This window comes from Dendrobium catenatum, unplaced genomic scaffold (genome assembly GCF_001605985.2).
Source record: "Dendrobium catenatum unplaced genomic scaffold, ASM160598v2 fragScaff_scaffold_234, whole genome shotgun sequence".
NCBI classification, from domain to species: domain Eukaryota; kingdom Viridiplantae; phylum Streptophyta; class Magnoliopsida; order Asparagales; family Orchidaceae; genus Dendrobium; species Dendrobium catenatum.
In genome coordinates this window covers 46911-59068 of record NW_021318696.1, presented here as the reverse complement: position 1 = coordinate 59068, position 12158 = coordinate 46911, and the positions used below count along the sequence as shown (strand labels likewise).

At 40.6% G+C, this 12158-nt stretch overlaps 1 protein-coding gene across 1 annotated transcript; it reads left to right on the top strand.

The window, feature by feature from the left end:
• The first annotated feature begins 460 nt into the window (after positions 1-460).
• LOC110111888 lies at positions 461-5246 on the top strand. The gene is made up of 4 exons (XM_020843943.1): positions 461-549; positions 899-1132; positions 1199-1331; positions 5019-5246. The coding sequence occupies exons 1-4, from the start codon at positions 461-463 to the stop codon at positions 5244-5246; spliced, it is 684 nt and encodes a 227-aa protein (XP_020699602.1).
• Positions 5247-12158: the final 6912 nt, after the last annotated feature.

Genomic DNA, 12158 nt, shown 5'->3' with positions numbered 1-12158 from the left:
ATAGTGGGTAAGTTCTCTATTTTTCAGGTACTATAAATCCTACTTATATGCATCACATGGATGGCGCCACTTCTATCTTTCTCTCAAACATGTGTCAAGTGCTTGATTTATTTTCTCTAGTTTCTTCTCATTACCTTGGTCCCTCTGGATGTCAGTATGAGCCGTGTATGTTGACTAAGCCCTTTGAACCCTTTCTTTCCATTTGAATAGGACTTCCTAGTCTTAGCCATATGTGCCAATTCTATTTGTGGAAAGGATAATATAGGATCCTTAATCGAGAGTCTCAGGCTCCGGCATGAGATGTAATTAACTACAGGGGCTTACGCTTATGGAAAACTGAATTCCACCATCTAATAAACCCCACTCGAGTTGATGTATCGGGTGGTGGAAACTCGTGATTTTGATCAGGTTGTGTATATTACTATCCATCGGGGTGCACTGGTAAGAGCCGCTATCCTCAATGGCTAGTCGTATGCACGATCTAATCTACCCTTCTATCAGCCCATTTGTGAGGAGCGTGGAGGCCCGCAATCATCTCTATCCCTTGGGGTAGGTGCAATCGTATACCCCTATGTAATCTTGCAGCCGTAGCGGTGCCCTTTGGGAAGTCCAGAAGTTTTTGGTGACCGCAGTGGGACCCATTTCTCTCTCCATCTTTGGATTCTATATTATCTTTTTTTTGTGTACTCCGGATTGGTACTCCTTAGATTAAGTCTGTCCCACTCTTACTTAGGGTCTTTCCTTAGTTAGGGTTCTTTCTTCTTAGCTAGGGTTTCCCCCTATTCTACTTATTTTCATCCTTGCAGGCTATTCCGTCCCTTATCTATCTATTATTCTATTCATTCCTTCTTTCATGATTTCAATTCTAACTAACTTTTCAAATTTCTTTTCTTGGCAGCAGTGCCATGTCTTCGTTGGTACCTTCTGTGACTTTTAGCTTTGGCTCGGATGTACGGGTGACTCTTTCTGAGTCCCTACTTGCTAGTCCCCCCGCTGGAGTCACTTTTACTTCCATCACTAACTCGGCATTTGTCACCCTTGGAGGACCCACCCCTAATGAGGCTACTGCATTCTCTCCTCCTCAGATGAGAGGACGTGCAGCCATGTATCCCTTCAGACATCCAGTTGCTTGGTAGATAGCCCAGGCACCTACTTGTCATGTTCACGTTCCTGTGCAGCTAGTGCGCCCTATGGTTAGGCGACCATTGCCTAGACCACTCCCCGTTCGTCCTGTGGTTAGGCGGCCAGTGCATACTGCACCTATTGCACAGGTTACTCCACCCCATCAGTGCCGGCAGCCTGCTGTTATTACCCCCATTATTCCAGTGAAGGTACCTAGAGTTCGGGTTCCCCCTCCCACTTCCACTAGAAAGAGGGGTGCGTAGACTGAGGTTCCTTCGCTTTCTTCTCATATGGTTTCTATTTTCTCTTAGCTCTCTCACCCTGAGACCATCGAGTAGACCCCGACCCTTCTTGTTATTCCTGTTCCCCCTACCACCTAGGTTGTGGGTTCAGATGTTCCTTCCTCTTCTACCTCCAGCCTTGGGAGAAGGGCCAAGAGGAACATAAATAGGAGACTTTGTTTGACTGTATCTTAGGCAGATAGACAGTAGATGGCAGATGTAGTTGCTCATCAAGAGTTCGTTCATAGGAGAGTGACTGCTAGGAAGTGGAGACCATGACCAGCTGCAGTTACACCTACCCCAGATATAGTATTTGCACTTGAGATAGAGGCAATCCAAGGAGGATGCTTCTCTCCATTAAAATATATTGGCAATAAGGAGGACATTGCATGCATTGTGGTAGCTCCTCCTATTACCACTACTCTACCCCGGGCTAGGGTCCCTAGGGAAGCTGTTATTCGAGCCCTCTCTCAGAGGATTCAGAGTATCGTCTGCTTAGAGCATGATAGAGGGCCTGTTAGTTGAGAAAGGTTACTCTGATAGATTTCTCAGGTTACTCTTCAGTTACAAAGATAAACCGTAAGACAGAGGTATAGGTGGCAGAGAGGACAGCCACCTCAATAGTCAGTTGATATAGCTCCGATTTTTAGACTACCGGCAGTTACTGTTGCAAATTTGGTTTCATGGATTATATTTTGATGATTAGCAAACACTCTTTCTTCTTTTCGACTGCCTTTTACTACTAACTTTTTCAGGATTCAAAGATCGGACGAAAACGGAATCAGCTCAAGACTGGTAGATTAGGGTTGAATCAGTCTGTAATTTTCCTTTTTCTTTTTCTTGAGTCAATTGTAAATGTTTGAAGTGACTGATGTTAAGTAACCCTACACACACACACACACTTGAGAGATTTAAAATTTCTATTTTTACTCTCATCGTCCCGGACGATATTTATATCGGCCTGGACGATCGAGTTCAAAATAGAAGTTCTAATCATGATTTCTTAGTTAAGGCAGCCGTAATTAACTGATCATCCTGGACGATACATTTATCGGACAGGACGATATGCTCAAAATAGAAAGAAATAGCTGCCATGATCAATTTAAGTATTCTGTATTTTTGGAAATCGACCTAGATGATCGTGAGATTATCCTGGACGATATTGCACAATTATGCCTAAATTGATCTGGCAATCAAGGAAGCAATTAAGGATGAATTGATACGATCACATCATCCTGGACGATCATGGGATCGGCCGGAATGAATATTCCAAAATTCTTAGTTGCTCCTGGATGATAAATATTGGTCAGCATAAATTTAGGGCGATGTTCTGGCCGACTAGGATCAGTCAACTCGAATTCAGAGTGATGCTTTGGATGATTTTCCTCTGATTTGAACAGATCGTTCGGGACGATCGTGGGATCGGCCGGGACGATCAAGCCAATTTTTAATCGTCCAATTCATTGTCAGAGCAGAGTTCTGGCCGATCATCTGAGATATAAACTGATTATACAGAACAATATTATTATCATCCTGGACGATAAAGTCGGCAACTTACATTTATTGAGCTATTTGAAGCTCTTATATTTAAGAGATATTATTCAACATTTTTGGACATCTTTTGGCTGCTGTCTTGACCTGAGAAAACCTAAAGGAGAGAGAGAGAGAGAGAGAGAGAGAGAGAGAGAGAGAGAGAGAGAATCTTGTGAGGGGGAGCTTGTGAGAGAGTTCATAAGGGTTGCTCCAAGCATTGTTCCACTTCTTTTTCCCTAGAGTCTCATGTCCTTGGAAGGGTTGGGAGAGGTAAGCTTCAGCGATTGATCAAGGTTCTCTGCCTGCTTTCGGAGGAAGCAAAAGGAGTGGAGTTCTCTGCTTACCGGGGGTGGAAAAAAGGAGGTGTTTTGTAAGGGATTCTCCGCCTAGCTGTGGGGGCTAAAGGAGAGTCACGTTGGTAGTGCAATACTCGGAGGGCGCCTCCGGGGAGTGGACGTAGGTCAAGTTGACCGAACCACAATAAACACTTGTGTTCTTTTTACTGCTTTCACACTTTAATTTTTCGCACTTATTTTTCAGTGGTGACTTTGGTTTATGATATTTTGGTTTGAAAGAATTTTTTAAAATACCAATTCATCCCCCCCCCCCCCCTTGGTTAGCCTCGGGACTAGTTTATAGGGCCTAACATCCTTAACAAACTTTCAGTTACTCCTACTATTGGATGACACCCACGTCATCGCAGACAGAGAGGTAATGGGAGCCTACTTTGCCCCAAATTAGTCTAATTATGGTAGCCCCTCAGTAGCCGGTTACCCGTACGGAGCCCCGCCATAGTAGGTGGGTTTGGAGACGTCGATAGGCGGACACCCCTGTCGAGCCATTACAATCAGTGGAGATAGTATAACTAGTTGAGGCAGTACAGTCAATAGAGGCAGTTCAGCTAGTTGATACAATAGATCAAATGGATGTAGTAGTTCCTTCTAGGTCCGAGTTGGTCCCGAAGACTTATGATTTGGATATACTACTCCTCCCAATGGATCACTAGATCGAGTTAAGATAGCTTTAGCACCTAGCCCCTATAGGATCACTTCCCCTATGAGTCCCTATATAGAGGCACTCTGTCTGGCCTTCTCTGAGGATAACACAATAGGAGATGAGTCAGATGAGGATATACTAATACACGGAGTCTACGTGATTACACGTCGAGGTCACTCGGACAAGCAAAGAGAGCCTGAGGATGAAGATGAGCAGGGAGACCCCAAGGCGAGATGATCTCTGAGATTAGTAGCTATGGATGCCACAGTCTTACATCTATAAACCCATATAGCTGAGATGGTCAAGGCCATGGTAGCGATGACTGATAGTACCACCAGTAGTACCTATGGGCTACACCCCATATGATAGGCATAGGTATCCCTATCACATCCAGAGATGAACCAATAGTACCACCAGTAGTACTAAACCCTGTGAGAGTGGATAAGGTTCAGAGTGTAGTTCTTACAGCACCTATAATAGTTTAGAGTCAGCCAGCACAGTTGTTAGCGGGTCAGATTCAGGATTTAATAGCTCATAAAGTAGAGTAGGCGATTTCCTCCAGGAAAAGTGGAGAGGTTATTAGCAGAGGGAATCCTTATCCTGTTAAGTACGAGCAGAAGCCTTACCCTCCTAATTTTGTTCCCCCACATTTCAGAGTTTTCTATGGGTTTGGAAACTCGAGGCAGCATATGGCTCAGTACCGAGCCATATGTTGCAACATAAGCGGAACGATACCCTGATGTTGAGGTTGTTTGTCAATAATTTAGTTGCGGTGGCGTTGACCTCCACAACAACTTAGTTCATGCCTTTATAAAGTTAGAGCAGTTTTTTATACAGAGTTTTGTTAGTGTAGAGCACCAGGTCATAGTAGGAGAGTTAGTGGTTACTAGACATCATCCTCGAGAGCCACTACAGGATTATATAATTAGATGGAGAAATCTTAGCCTACAGTGTGAGCCCCAATTACAGGAGCAGCATGCAGTAAAAATTTTGTTGAAGAATATAAATGACCCTATAACACCTTACCTAAAAGGTTTCAGTATAATAACCTTTCAAAAATTGCTAACTAAGTTCATCAGTTTGCAGGACAGTATACTCGATGTAGTCCCTCCTAAGGTTGAGAGTCAACCTTCGTGTAGACCTCAGCTGCAGGAGTCTTCAGGGGCACTTTCTCCTAGGAAAGGGGAGGTATATAGTACCTATGGGCCACCAGATAAGGGCAAGAAGCCCGTGAGAAGTTCACCTCCATCACGACCACAAATTCAGCAGTCTAGGATTCCTTATAAGATCTCAGAGAGTCAACAGTCTTTATAGGAGAGACTTAACAAGGAATATCCCTTTAAAAGAGAAAGTATAAGAAAAGTATTTAAATTCATTATTAAGAAAAATATATTGACAATCCCATTTAATAAGAAGGAAGATGAAGAAGGCCAACAGAACATCTACTATATTTCCCCTTTCACTGACATATTGGGCATACACTTGAAGATTATTTTATGTTCAAGGATAAGGTGGGGAGCCTATGACCACTGAAAAGATACATCTTCAGGATAGTGATCTGGTACAGCCTCTAGGCAAGGCTACTCAGACAATATAAATGATTTTAGACTCTAACCACAGTGACAGCCATAGTTATAGTCAAGGAAGTAGTAGCAGGTCACCACACAATTCTGAGGGAGAGTGGTAGCTAGCTCTCTCCAAGAAGACCTAGCAGATGATTAAGAAAGATATACATAGTTCATAGGCAATTACGAGGAGGCCTCCCTAGGCCAAGTCCACAATTGCCACTCAAGTTTCTTTGTTAGCGCCCATTTCTTCTTTTCCTACTTCTGTTATAGCGCTAGATGAATACATTTCTATTTCTGCTTTTATTTAAACTAGAAAAATATATGAAATAAAAAAAATTGTTGTAACCTTAGAAGGAAAGACAGGCCCCCTTCCAGCACTTACGCTGAAAGATTTTATTCTCCCTTCTATTGGTGATTACTCAATAAAAAAAAAAGAGGATGGTTTTGAGTTATTTTTTCTCTCTTGCTTCTTCTAGCTCTACTATCTTCATTGTGATGACTCATGAAAGAGTATGACCTCTTTATCTCATCCCATGTGTGGAGAGATTTTTTTTAAAACTAAAATCTATTTCAAATTGAAATTGGATTTAGAAGTAAAAATTTTCTTCATTATCCTGTAATTCTCTATCTCATAGATAACTTTAGCATGCTGATTAATACTCTTCATAATTTTCTCAATTAAGCTATTCATTCTTATCACATGATTAGATTTATTTTGTAGATCCTTCTTCCTTGCATGAGAGAAGTGAGTTTTTTTCTCTTGTATTTGGAAGAGGATCTTACAACTGAGTGAAAGTTTTCTTTTAGAGGTTTGGAAAGGAAGCCAGTTACAAAAAAAAAAGCATAAAGTGTGTCAAAATTAAAAGATACACAAAGTGCATCAAGTAATTAAAAATATTGTGCATAGCTCACTAAAATTAAGAAAACGGCATAAAATGAGCCTAAAATTAATAAGTAAAAATGACTTCCTTTTCTAATAAATCTCTAAATCTCAAAAAATTCATGAATCCTTTTGATATTTTTGATATTTGATTTTGAAAATTATGACTTTAGATTTATCATTATGCAATGATATCCTATCCGATACGGAAATATATTTTCATACAAGAAAATTGAAAAAATGTAATTTCTTTTTCTAATTTAAATCTCTTTTTGAATTAGATTTTAAATCAAAAAAAAAAAAACTCATATAAAAGAGATAGCATAATCTAGATGGTATGGAGCTCCAACTGAGTTAGTAAATTTAAATTGTTATTCTTTTGAGGTTGGATGGAGTCATTATACTGAATTCTTTTGGGGTATGTTTTCATTTGTCACTTTTGACTAGGTCCATATAACCAAAATATTCATTATGGGTTTTAATTCCCCATTTTCACTTGCCACCCCCAAGTGTAGTCTAGGATATCAAAACCAATGATTCAAGTCTACTTTCAAGATGTGATACTTGGTCCACACCCTCCTATGTTAGTCAGGTGCAGTGATAGCGATCCACTACTCCTATATAAATTTCTTCCTCCTATCAGTCCTGCTATGATATTTGTAGCTCCCAGTCCATTCATATAAGTTGAATGTGATCGGGGATATCAAAATCATTAGTTTAAACTCTCTAGAGATGTGATACTGAGTCCATACCATTCAATGTTAGTCAAGAATGGTAATGATGATTCAACATCCTAATTTGGATTACGTTAATCTGTCAATTTTATTATGATCGTACTCCCCAGTTCATTCACATGAGTTAAATGTGGTCTGGGTTATCAAAACCAATGGTTCACTTTTTTATAAGATCCTATATAATCTCTCTCCCCAGTTTTGTTCATGTGGCGAACATGGTCTGGGATATCAAAACTATTCATAATTCCCTCTCTTTGTATTCCAATTATTAGAGGATGCCCTCATACTAGGAGCAACTCATATATATGATAAACATTCCCTCTACTATGTGTTATCTTCGACAATACATGATAATCCAGATCTATGATTGAGAATATATAAAATAAAAAAATGCATATGATAAAAAAGAGGGAAGCTCTTAGTAGAGCAAAACTAGTTGCCCTTATTATAGGAGGAACCCGGTAATACTTTATAAGAGCATAAATTCCCCAAAAATTCTTCTTTCTCCTCCTTGGAAGCACCTTGGTGATTGCTTCAAGGTTGAATCCACACTTATTTGGTTATGATCCTCTATAATTTTTAATGGTCTTTGGTTGTGATATAGTACACCTTGCCTCAGATGTTAGTATCACTTTCCCACTTGGCTTGGATTTTTTTGAAGAAAGATTAGCCCTCTTTTCTACCCTTTCAGCAACCTACTTTCCTACTTGTATCCTACTCTTAGCTGCCAGAGTAACTTCACAGATATACTAGGGTTACTTTAACTCCTTACAGGGTCCTTCCTGATTAGAGGAGGTGTTACCACTATGACCTTTTGATGGTTATTCCTATAATTCATAATTACTATCCCCAGGTAGTGAGTGTGTCCCCTTGCTACCTAGAGTTATCTTCCTGGTAGTGATGCAATATCTCTTATCCTAGATATTGATATCACTGCTTGGAGAGCTTTCATTTTTTGGCTGAAGATCAGTTCTCCTGTTCTTTTTTTGTGTGGCCTATCTTATCATTCATACACTAGGCTCAGTCGCTAGAGTAGTCTTATGAAAGTGTTGAGGTCACTCCCACTTTCACTCCTTACAGGATTCTACCTGATTAGGGTAGGTGTTACCGCTGTGAGCCTATGACATTTATCAATTCTATTCATAGTTACTATCCTTAGGTAATGAGTGTGTCCCCTTACCACTTAGAGTAGTCTTCCTAGTAGTGATGTAGTATATCTTGTCCTAGACATTGACATCATTGCTTTGAGAACTTTGATTTTTTAGCAGAAGATTAGTTCTCCTGCTCATTTTTGTGGCCTATCCTATCATTCATACACTAGGATCAGTCACTAGAGTAGTGTTATAAATGTGTTGCGGTCACTTTCACTTCCCACAAGGTCCCACTAGTTTGTGTTGGTGTTACCACTGTGTGTTTTAGATGATTATTGATCTCATTCTGGATTGTTGTCATCAGTGGTGAGTGTATCTCCTCACTACTTCATCTTTCTTTCTCCCATTAGGTGATTTACGGCATTAGGCCTTAGGTGCCGCCATCATTACCTTTGTGAGCTTTAATTTTCTAGTAGAAAGTCAGCTCTTTAATTCCTTCTACCACTTGTTTTCCCATTGAGACCCGACTCCTAGCTGCTGGAGTGGTCATTTGGATGTGTTGATATTATTTCTACTTCTTCTAGGATCCCCATCAATTAGTAGGGGTTTACCAATGTAGCTTCCTTGATGATTGATTCTACTAGATTTAGTCCTGCTTTCTATAGTAGAAGTGCCCCTCACTCATTATGTTCCTACTTACTTGGAATAAGACTTCTTCTTTGTACACTCTACTGAGGGTATCTCTTCTAGCTTTCTTGTGAGACATTAGTCTGATATCTTTCTACCCTCTTGTATAGGGTTAGGGTTCCCTAAGAGATTCCGATGGTATTTGGATACTCATGACCATGATGATTTGACCTCTACCATGTGGTAACTAAAATGCTCACTTGGGATTTCTTAGATAACTCTACCCTTGGAATTCTTCCACTTACCTTTCCTTTTTCTCTTACATCCCTACGCAGAGCTGTGTTAGGTTGGTGTTGAGGTGACTCTTTCCTCTCAACATCATTGTAGGCATATGTGCTGGGTGATTGTGTTGAGTGCTTCATCTTTATCCTACTGCAGACATATGTGCCGGGTAGGAACTCTACTGCAGGCACATACACAGGGCAAATGTGACCTTTCTTTTTCTTTTTGTCATACTACAGGCATGTGCGCCAGGTGGACATTAGGTTTCCTGGTTGAGAGAGCCCAATAGAGTCCCTAGGAGGCATTCCTCACCACTCTTTCCTCTTCACATCATTGCAAACATATGCGCTAGGTGATTGTGTTGAGTGTTTCTTCATTATCCTACTGTAAGCATATGCGCCAGGTAGGGAATCTGCTATAGGCATATACACCGGGCAAAGGTGACTCTTTCCTCTTCACAACATTGCAGGCATATGCGCCGGATGATTATGTTGAGTGTTCTTACTTGTACTACTTTGGCATATGAGCAAAGTAGACACCCCGCCGCAGGCATATACACCGGGCAGAGGTTACTTTTTCCTTTTATCCTACTATAGGAATATGCGTCAGGTGGACATTAGGTTTCCTAGTTGAGAGATCCCGACAGAGTCCCTGGGAGGCATTCTTCACAACTCTTTCCTCTTCAAATCATTGCAGGCATACGCGTCGGATGGTTGTGTTGAGTGCTTTATCTTTATGCTACTACAGGCATATGTACCAGGTAGGAACTCTGCTGTAGGAAGATACACCGGGCAGATGTGACCTTTCTTTTACCTTTTGTCATACTGCAGGCATTTAAACCGGGTGGACATTAGGTTTTCTAGTTAAGACAGCCCGATAGAGTCCCTAGGAGGCATTCCTCACTACTCTTTCCTCCTCACATCAATGCAAGCATATGCACTAGATGATTGTATTGAGTACTTCGTCTTTATCCTACTGTAAGCATATGCGCCAGGTAGGAACTCTGCTGCAGGCACATATACCGGGTAGAGGTGACATTTCTTTTTTCCTTTTGTCATACTACAGGCATATCCGCCGGGTGGACATTAGGTTTCCTGGTTGAGAGATCCTGACAGAGTCTCTGGGAGGCATTCCTCACCACTCTTTCCTCTTCAAATCATTGCAGGCATATGCGTCGGATGATTGTGTTGAGTGTTTCTTCTTTATACTACTACAGGCATATGTGCAGGGTAGGAACTCTGCTGCAGGCACATACATCGGGCACAGGTAACTTTTTCCTTTTGTCCTACTATAGGCATATGCGCCATGTGGACATTGGGTTTCCTAGTTGAGAGAGCCTGTTAGAGCACTTGGAAGGCATTCCTTACCACCTTTTACTCTGAGTGTCCTGTTGTGATTATACAGGCACCAGATTTCACTACTCCTTTATTTGATGTTTCGATATGATCAGGCAAACACTGAGTCACCCAGTCTACTATTTTAAAAGGATCAGGAGGAGACATGACCCCTTCACTTGCTATTCTGCTGTGTCGATATGGTCAGGCAAATAGTTGGTTCACTACTCTTCTCCGCTCTCTCCTAGGTTCTGCCCTTGTTATAGGGTAAGGCCAGTAAAAGAGCTTCATACTTTGCTCCATAATTTATGTACTCTTTTACTTGTGTTCTTCACTCTACTTCCTTTGGCACAATCGGTCAACACCAACACGAGTGGTTCACTAGTTATGCGCCGCTCCTATTGGGGGTCTGTTTGTTGAACTTGAATTTGTCAAACCCTGGGTCCCATGGGTCAGACCAAGTCTATTGAGCTCAAACACAGGACCTGGGTCAACCTGGTTGATCTGGTCAACCTAGGTTGACCCATTAGACCCTTTTGAGTCCAAATCATTTTTTAGATCAATTCCAACCTTTCTTGGACTTAACCCTATACCTATTTAGGTTTAGTAGACCATTTTGGTTGGGACAACTCATGCTTGGGTCAACCCTAGCTCAATTTGGTCAAACTAGGCCTAATTGGGTCAAATTCTCCCTTATTCAAATTCAAATGCATTTCAAACCCATCTTGAGCTCAACCCACTTCTCCCTTGGACATATTTGACTAAGTTGACTAAGTCAACACTTGACTTGGTCAACCCAAATCGTAATGGGACAAATCCACCCATTAAGACCCATTTAAATCCTATTTAAAGCCATTAAATCATTCCTAATTGGTTTTAATCCAAAACCAAGGCTAATTTGAGTTTATTTCCCTACTAATTATGCCTTGATTCAATCCTAGCCATTAGTATTAGGTCTAGGGGTTTAAATACATGTTTTCGGTTTCTTTGGAGGGATCTTTTTGCTCTTGCTCACAGCCCAAGCCTCGAGAGCTCTTGAAACTTTGTGAGAGAGCTCCCACGATCTTCCCCCACTTTTCCCAAGTCAAACCCGACGGTGAAACCTCGCCAGCGACGAGATTTCTGGCCAACCAAAGCTTGAAATGTTCCAGGAAGATTCTCATCGATCTAGAGCTTTTCAGAATGCAGTTTCTTCTATAAATAGGAGCGTGGACAATCTACAAGTGCAACAAACCTAAGAATGAGAAAATCCGACAATTAGATCTCTCAAAAACCCTTAGAATAGGTCACTATACATTGGGTAAAATAGCTTTCTAAAAAGATGCTTTTAAGCCAAATAAACACTACCCCATGATTTCTGTTCACATGTAGAGCTTATGTTTAAAATTTGATGAAATTTTGAAGAGTCATTTGCGAGAACAAAGCAAAAAAACCATTCTAGGGTTTTGGTTCGGCTAATGTTTCACTAGGTGCGTTTTGGACCGTCGATCTTGTCATTAACGGCCCAAACGCCCACAGTTTTTTTAGTGATATTTATTTATTTTAAATTGATTTTAGCATATTTTAACTTCAAAAAATCATAGAAAATTCATTTTAAATCCAAAAATTACGTATAATATATCAAATTGCTTGTATTTTACCCTCTTTAATTTGAAATTAAAATAATTTTGAAATAATATATATATATATATATATATATATAATTATTTT

Bases quoted from the DNA above. Each gene is read 5' to 3' on its own strand.
- LOC110111888 (XM_020843943.1), top strand. From the start codon at position 461: ATGGCTAGTCGTATGCACGATCTAATCTACCCTTCTATCAGCCCATTT. The intron at 550-898 runs GTAGGTGCAATC...TTTTCTTGGCAG, and splicing joins AATCATCTCTATCCCTTGGG to CAGTGCCATGTCTTCGTTGG. The intron at 1,332-5,018 runs GTACCTAGAGTT...ATCAGTTTGCAG, and splicing joins CCCCCATTATTCCAGTGAAG to GACAGTATACTCGATGTAGT.